This window comes from Neolamprologus brichardi, chromosome 3 (assembly GCF_056152115.1).
Source record: "Neolamprologus brichardi isolate AB-2024 chromosome 3, ASM5615211v1, whole genome shotgun sequence".
NCBI lineage: Eukaryota > Metazoa > Chordata > Actinopteri > Cichliformes > Cichlidae > Neolamprologus > Neolamprologus brichardi.
Window position 1 is genome coordinate 2,992,142 of NC_142106.1, and position 8,526 is coordinate 3,000,667.

Here is an 8,526-nt window from a genome sequence, read left to right on the forward strand (position 1 = left end):
TAAGAAGGGGGACCGGAGGGTGTCTTCCAACCATTGCTACTGGCCATTCGATCCCTATACAACCGTTACAAGAGCTTGGTCTATATAGCTCGGAATAAGTTGGACTCGTTTTTGGTGGATGATGGCAGCTCCGCCAGGGCTGCCCTTTGTCACCGATTCTGTTCATAATTTTTACGGACAGAATTTCTAGGTGTAGCCAAGTGGCATAAAGCTTTGTCTCAGAATTTCATCTCTGCTTTTTGCGGATGATGTGGTTCTGTTGGCTTCATTGGATGATGGCCTCCAGCTTGTACTGGAAGGGTTCACAGCCGAGTGTGAAGCGGAGGAGGATCAGCACCTCCGTCTTCAACAGACAGATTGGTGCTGCGGCTGCAGTGATGTGGACGCTGAATGAATGGATGGATGGACAACGTGACCTTTGACTTCTGACTGAATGAAATTCATTCATTTAATGAATAGGGCTATACTTCAGTCAAAGACTCAACTGCTTTTATTCTGACAGTGTTAAAATAATAAAGCTTTATCTAAGTGATGTCAGATGAATCTACAGCAGGTGTTTGTTGCTGACCTTTGACCTCCAACTGTACATCTGTCACTGTCCTTTGTCCTCCTGTCCTCTTGTCTCTGACGGAGCAGGTGTAGGTGGCACTGTCAGACAGTTGGAGGATAGTCAGGGTCAGGCTGAGGTCTCCAGTTTCCAGAGCGTCAGTCTTCATGGATGTTCGGCCACTATAAAGCTGGTTTTGATCTTTCAGTTCGTCTCCTTGAAGCTGACGCTGGTGGACGGTGGGAGGACTGAGGTCGGAGCGACTCCACACCACGGAGGGGTCAGTCAGATCAAAAGTGTCAAACTCACAGGGCAGGATAAATGAGTCCCCCTCATACATCTCCACAGCATCTGAGGCATGCTGGGAAACTGAGGACACACAGACAGAGACTCCATGTGTCACTTTGAAGTTAAAGATCAAGCTGCTGCACTTCAACACATTAAAGAGAGAGAGATGAAAGAAAAGCTGATGACGAGAGCAGAGAGAGGAAGGTGTACTTACCATGCAGGAGGATCACAAACACCACAAACATCTTCATGTTCCTGTCAAACTCAGAGACTCTTTAAAAGCCCTTCAGGACATCAGCTCACAGCAGCTTCACTTTCCTCTGCTGATCATCTACTGACACTCTCACACTGCTCACACTGTCACAGCTCAGAGTTCAGCTTCACACTTTGTTAAAGCACATCTGTGGAATGAAGTCCGGCCGGCCACAGATCACTTCTGAGGAAAGAGGAGGACGTTCAGCCTCCTCGTAGTGTGACTGCTTCAGGTTCACAGCGACAGACAGAAAGCTCAACGCTCACATGACCGTCATTTACAACCAGCCCAGAGCAACTTTATGAATCAAACACAATAAAACTGAAACTTGAGCTTTTGTGCTTCACTGAGTTTATGTTAGCATGAATGCTACACACTGCACACACAACATGAAGCTTCACTCTGTGCTGTACATCAGTGTTTATGGGATTAATGTGGTGATTTCAGCCTGAGCCAGAACCTTTTTGTGACACGTCACACACTCCTGTGATTTCAGAGTCGTTGTGGAGACACTAAACACACCTTTGACCTCCACCAACACAAACAGCTGCACTAAGAAACCAAACAGCGCCTGATATATATGGATGTGATTAATCTGAGAGACCATTATTGTTTCAAAGACCAACAAAACTCACTGAAACTGTGTGTTTGCACAAAGGCTGAAATGCAGATGTGTATTATTACTTCAGATTCATGCACTGAGCCCTAAATCTGTCATTAAAGTGTTCACATGTAAACCAGGCTGTTTGTATCACTGCACACTTTACTCAGAAACACATGCAGACACGTCCTTCTGCAAATGAAAGAGGGAAAAAGAAGTGGTGCTTTATGTTTATCTCAGCTCTACAATCAGGAACGACAGGGAAATAAAGGACAAAGGATCCCAGCAGGAAGAAGAAATGATTAACTACACATGAAATCAAACACTCTGAACTATGGACTTCAGATCAGAAACAGAAGGTTTTATGACAGAAATGAAACTGTGGCGGCGTGTGGTCTGTGGTGCTGCTGCAGGGGAAGAGGACGAACCTGAGCGGCATCCACATTCATGCCTCACCAACTTTTAATAAAAGTGACCTGAGACCTAAGACCTGAGACCTAAGACCTGATACCTAAGACCTGATACCTGATACCTGATACCTGAGACCTGACACCTGACACCTATTGAACCCGGTTCTTTTATTCTTCTAACTGGACAGAGAAGACGCGGTTAAAAGAGTCATTGAGGCTATTATAAAACCGTATATCTTTATTAGCAATGTGTGTTTTTGAAGGGATGCCAAAGGCAATCGTTTTTCTGTAAAGCAAATTTACCTTGCCTATGGGTATAAATAAAGTTACCTTGACCTTGACCTACATTTGTGATTTATCATTTCAAACTTGTCGATTTCCAGACAGAATGAAAATAGCAAAAGTTATACCTCTATACAAATCTGGCAACAAACACCATTTCACAAACTACAGGCCCGTCTCTTTACTAACTCAGTTCTCAAAAATTCTTGAAAAACTGTTTAACAGCCGACTGGAAAAATTTATAGATAAACATAAACGACTCACCGAGAGTCAGATTCAGATCAAGCAGATCAACATCACTGGCACTATTAGATTCAATAGAACACATCACAATTCCCATAGACAAAAAGCAACATCTGGCTGGGTTATTCCTTCAATTGAGAAAGGCATTTGAAATGATAAATTATTATATATTAATAAGAAACCTGGAACGCTATGGTGTTATGGGGTTTTTGTACTTCCAAAGCTGTGAATTTACGTACCACCAGAAAAAGCTTTTGTGTTTCTGTGTATGGAATGAAGCTGTGGAACAGTTTAAGTATGGCGTTCAAGCAACGTCCAAACATAAAGCAGTTCAAAAAGACTTATAAAGATATGATTTTCATGAGTTACAAAGAAGGGGGAAATGTTGAAATTCATTTAAGGTCAATATTTAAGAAATTTTACGATGTGGTGTATATATTGTATCTGTCACGGGCCATGGGTCGATGACCCAGTGTTTTTGTATTATTGCCGTTATCCTATGATTTATTCTTTGTGTTTAACTTCTAGTGTTCTGAGTTCTGTTTTGTATTCTAGTTTCGAGGTTTAGTTCTGTGCTCAGTTTGTTTCCTGTTTTGCTTTGAAAGTCTGTTTAATGTCAGTGTTTCTAGTTTTGCATCGTCTGTCTCATTAGGTCTAATTTCTCCAGGCTGTGTTCCCACCTGTTGTGTTCTCCAGTGTTCAGGGTTGCGTCGTACTCTCATTCTTGCCCATATGTTCTTTTTTCATGCTCTGTTCTTAGCTGTTCAGGTTTAGGTTTTGTTTTGTGTTTTGCCAGCAATACAGCTCAGGTTCTCTTGAGTTAACTTTGGCCTCCGTGAGTCCTTATTTTAGGTCCTTTACTGCCTGCCTGCACACACACCATGACAATATCAGAAATCTGTTCGTTATTATTACTGCACATTATATCAGTAAGGAAGCTGACTAAATATTGACTGATAATTTATGTTAAAGGGGTGGGATTAAATAAGTTGTACTTCTTGATATGTTACCAAATAAGAACAGAAGAAATATTGAAATGTATTAACTTTATTTTTATTTTTCTCTTTTTTTTCTTTGCTAAAGGGACTTTATATATTGTTTACATGATCAAAAAACAAAAACAAAAACCAAAAAAACAGAAAGAATCAGCAAACTAATAATCACATAGAAAATATTTAATCATAAACACAAAGTCCGGAAACTCAAAGAGCCAGGACCATGACAGTTTCAGCCTGCTGTATTTCCTGTGCTTGTTTCCATGGTGACTGGGGTGACCAGCTATTGGACATCATATTTGTTCCTCTGATTTCCAAAAGTGAACGTGTGTCAGCAGAAACCTTTGGTTCACAAACACGTCTGCATTTGTCTCTATGAAAGCCAAAGAAGAGGCCACGCCCACAAACACTGTGACAGAAGAGCATAAAAACAGATGTTAGCCCACATCTGTGCTCCGACACAGCTGGGAGAATGATGTGTGGATAATAAAGTTTACTTGACTGTCACATGATTCCTTTAACCTGCACAGTTTGTGTGTTAGTTTGAAGTTTGACACGTCAGAGTTTCACTCATTAAAAAGCACATGTTGATATTCTGCTTCGCTCTGAGTAGAAAAGCTTCTCAAACTTGTCCATCTCTGTTTCTTCTTTTTTTTCTCTCACAGCTTGGTCTTTTTTCTTCTTCCATCTACATCAGGCTGCTCTCTCCACCTCACACTGACTCCACCCACCCCTTCCTCCTTAAGCTGTCAGACAGCAGCAATTATTAGAAGATGTGGAAATCCATGTTGTCACTACAATGCTTTTCTTGTCATGTCAAATCCAGAAATGGATATTTATATTAAAGATGTGAGTGTGAAGGTGGAGTGTGGGAACTTGTCAGCAGGTCTGCTTTCACAACAGGGTCATTCAGATCCACAGAAGAGTCCTCCAGATTTCCTGCGATCTTCACTTCCTGCCTCTTTACTACAGACACACAAAGAGGTGTTGTGTGTCTGTTCTGATCAATGGTCATGAGAATTTGCATATTAATGATCAAGGAACTGACCTCCCAGCCCATTGTTCCTTCAGTGGTGCTAGTTTCAGACTGAAGAAGTCACTTGGATGAGTGACGAAACATTTCTCTCACTGAAAACGCTACGACCGGATGAACAGAATCAACTTTTGGGGATTTACTTATCTGGATGATTGAGCGTGCATCAAGACATTCCTGATGGAATTCACATGGTGGTGTTTGAGTCCATCCACAGGAGGAGACACCGAATTAAAGAGCAGATTGATCTGCTCGTTAAATGTATTCCTATATACGTATTTCGATATGGGCAATTTCTGTCAAAATGACAAATGATGAAAAGCTGCAGCTTGGACAGACGGGAGGCTCAGCCAAACTGTTCCACAGAAGAAAAAAACCCAGATAATCTCCACTTTGTATATTAATAACAGCAAATATCAGATTCTCCTCTATCAGGCTGTGGAAAAAGGCAAAGGTGACCAACTCTGGGGTCCTCGGGATGTCACCTATAGGTGATTTGTAGGTGATCGAAAACAGGGAACCAAGAAAAGGAACCAGGAGGATCAAGGAAGTGTAAATCTTACACTAAAGTTTTGGAGAAGGAGGTACCAATTGGACTGTTTCCCCCACTACTGAACTCACAGGTGAGACACCTGCAGCTTTACTGACACCCAGTGGACACAGCAGGAAACTGCAGCAGCTCAGTAAGTAATTCAAGTTTTTATTCAGGGCTGCTGTGGCTCATTAAAAACTCTGAAATTCAAATAAACGAAGGTCTTCAAATGTCTCATATTTACCCAAAATCATGAAATTGAAGATTTTTTAAGACTGAAAGAAAAAATGAAGCCAAGAAGAATTTTTTCAGTCAGTTTTTAAACTTTCACTCGCTCAGCGTCTCTCCTCTTATCACCGCTGATCAGACACATTTATTTATTTGAAGATGCAGTTAGCAGCTGACACGCTGATGATGCTCAGTAGATCTGATCTTTGTATCTGGATTTATTTGACAGGGACAGCGTTCATGAACATCAGGATAAACACAGAAGATGGAACCCTTGCTCGCCATCTGCCTGTCTTACCTGTTTTGTTTGGTTTAATTTTGATAACACTGACTTTCTTCCTCTTTTTTGATGGTTCATGATCGTCTAACAGTCTTCAACTTCCAATCTTCTGTGGATAACCTTTCCTGGCAGCTCTGTTCTGGTGTCTGTTCCTGAGGACCATCTCCAGCCTCGCCACGACTCGACTCGGACTGCTTTTCCATTACAATTTAGTATCTTCTGACAGCAACATGTCCGAGTGTCCTGCAACATATTCAAGGCTGAGACTACTTGAACAGAAGAGAGAGACAGTGCAGAAGAGAGATGGTGGATATACTGGATAAATGAAACTGGGGTTACCAAACATTAAGTGCTTTTATAGAAAATATGAATCACCTTAGGAAATGTGTTCATCAATAATCAATTCTCCTCCATTCATCCCTGTTACAGTCATGGAGGCACTGAAACCTATCCCAGCTACCATGGGGCGAGAGGCAGGGTATAATCTGTACAGCATGCCAGTCTGTCACAGGTATGTGTGTCACATGTATGTCACACTGGAACTGAAGTGGCAACCCCTAACCCTAATCAAGTAAATTTAAGTAAATGTGTTTGGAAAAATGTACTTCTTAAAGTACTTTTATTGCATCATGTTCATTCACTCACTCATGAGCTGCTGTAACATGAATCAAAAGGCTGAATGGCCACCTCAGCATGCAGTCAAGTTCTATAGTCTTACTAATGACCTACTAATTGTATTTAGGTGTGTTGCAAAAGGGTCACATGGAAAATTTGCAGGACACCGACCCTCGAGGACTGGAGTTTGAGACCCCTGGGCTACGTCAAAGCTTGGGGCTGCTTTTGGCTGACAGAGCAGGGACACAGCAAAAGGCTGAGAGTTGCACAGACAAGAGAGAGAAAGAGACTGCAGTAAGGTTGTAGGCGGGTAGAGAGCACAGAGACCATAATGAGGCTGAGAGTTGTCAGGGAGGGAGTAGGAAGGAAGACTTTGATAGCTATATGCTATATGCTGACTTTCCAGGAGTTTAGACTTAAAAACAGTAAGGCAGAACTACAGGTTAAGAAAACATGCTCATCCTCAGAGTCTGTAATTATATAAGGGATTTGTTCTAAAAGTAAAAAAAAACAAAAAAACAAGCAAAAATGGTAATATTGCTTATTTTGCCATAAGTCACAGTAATATACAACATCACACAAAACTGGCTAAAAACTAACAATAATTTGAAGACATGAGTATCTTACTTTTTATGTTTGGATTGTACTGATCTCAAATGAAAAAAAAAAAGCACAATGTTAATAAAAAGAGGAAAACATTATATCCAGTGTCACGGATAATGGAAAAATGCAGACTCAGTCGCGGAGCTCTGGGTGCAAAGTACACAGTGCGTTTATTTACAGTGCCCAAAAAACAGTTTCAAAACATAAAGCGAAGTGCAAAGTCCAACGGTGATCTTCTCCAAACTCCCAGTGGTGTGCAGGTGAGTTCCCAAAGTGACATCCCTGTGTGTGTTCTCCTCCAACAGCTTAACCCCGCGGGCTCCTTCTCATCAACCTCCAGCTCTGTGTCCTTTCTTCCAAGCTTCCAGTACAATCCAGCGTCGACTACCATCTGGATCCACAGTTAAATACCTCAGCCCACAACGAAGGATGATCAGAGACAGCTGGGTGGCAGATTAGGTGCAGGTGTGTCAGCCACTGGGTAGGGGAGGAGGAGAGAGAGAGAGAAACACACACACACACACACAGGCAGGTCGCCCCCGGGAAGGACCGTCCGACCATGACACCAGTATAAGTTCCAGGTAGGAAACACATTCTTCATCATTAAAGTCACAGAGGCAGAAAGTCATGTGGGCATTACATGTGATCATTCAGTTTCAGGTATTCTTTCACATGTGTATAAATTGAAGCAGGTGTGTACAACGAGTGTAACACACTCACTGTACACATTTGTAGAGGCAACTTTACGTTTCTGCATCATATCGCACACATTTGTAGACATTTTGAGGCTGCATACAGCAGCCACAGAGCCAACTGCAGGGCTAACAAAAGCACCCTTGTAGCTTTATAACAGAAAGACATGAATGTATGATATGAAAATGTTTTCTTTGTTCAGAGTTGGTATTGTCTTGGTATTTTTCTGTTCAAGCTAGTTTCAGAGATATCATGCATACTTTGACCTTCAAATAATTAATAACTAAATTCCTACCCGATACAGATCAGAGTGCAGTGCAGGACCTCCTACTGCAATCTCTGGTCAACTCTACTGAGCTTAAATGATCAAATGAAAAATCAACATCAATTCAAGCTATCTGGGCTGTGACTTTACAAAAGCATTTGATATGATAGAGCCCAGATTATTGTGGAAATAGCTTGCAAGATATGGCGGACTGACATCAGCTTGTACAGAGCTGGGCCCTAAACTCTTTGTGTTGTACATAAATGATGCACAATGTGTCTAAATTGTTCAAATTCACTTTATTGGCTGATGACACTGCTTTAAATTGCAGCGTTAAAGTCTGGGAAAGCTTCTGAGTGCAGTGGAAAAGGAACTGAAAGTTTTAAAGAAATGGTTTGACATGAATACATTTTCACCAGAGAAAAGGGAAAAAAGTGAATCACATTTAGTAACAGGAAAACTTAAAGAGAAATCTGTCACGGTTCTGGGTCATTTGAGTTTCTTATGTTTTGGTTTGATTTTGTATTTTGGGCTATATTTTTGATCTCTTGTCGGGCTTTGATGATGATGATGATTATTTAGTCTGCTTCAGTTTATTCTGGTTAAGGATTTAGTTCTTATGTTTTGTGTCTCGTGTTTAGTTCAGGTTTAGTTCAGC

General features: G+C 41.3%; 1 protein-coding gene across 5 annotated transcripts in view; it reads right to left on the bottom strand.

Annotated features, from left to right (window-relative positions):
- LOC102782520 (butyrophilin-like protein 2) overlaps nucleotides 1–8,526 on the bottom strand; it is a 64,328-nt gene that overhangs the window by 9,541 nt on the left and 46,261 nt on the right. For 2 of the 5 annotated variants that reach the window (XM_087838565.1, XM_087838563.1), the window contains exons 1-2: nucleotides 1,050–1,086; nucleotides 569–916 (exon numbers count right to left, since the gene is read on the bottom strand). The exons of 1 other annotated variant lie outside the window; for it this stretch is intronic. In XM_087838565.1, coding sequence (XP_087694691.1) covers nucleotides 569–916; nucleotides 1,050–1,086 — 385 coding nt within the window. Of the gene's footprint in view, nucleotides 1–556; nucleotides 917–1,049; nucleotides 1,087–8,526 lie in introns of those variants that run through there. 2 more of the 5 variants (XM_087838561.1, XM_087838562.1) reach the window with 2 other exon arrangements.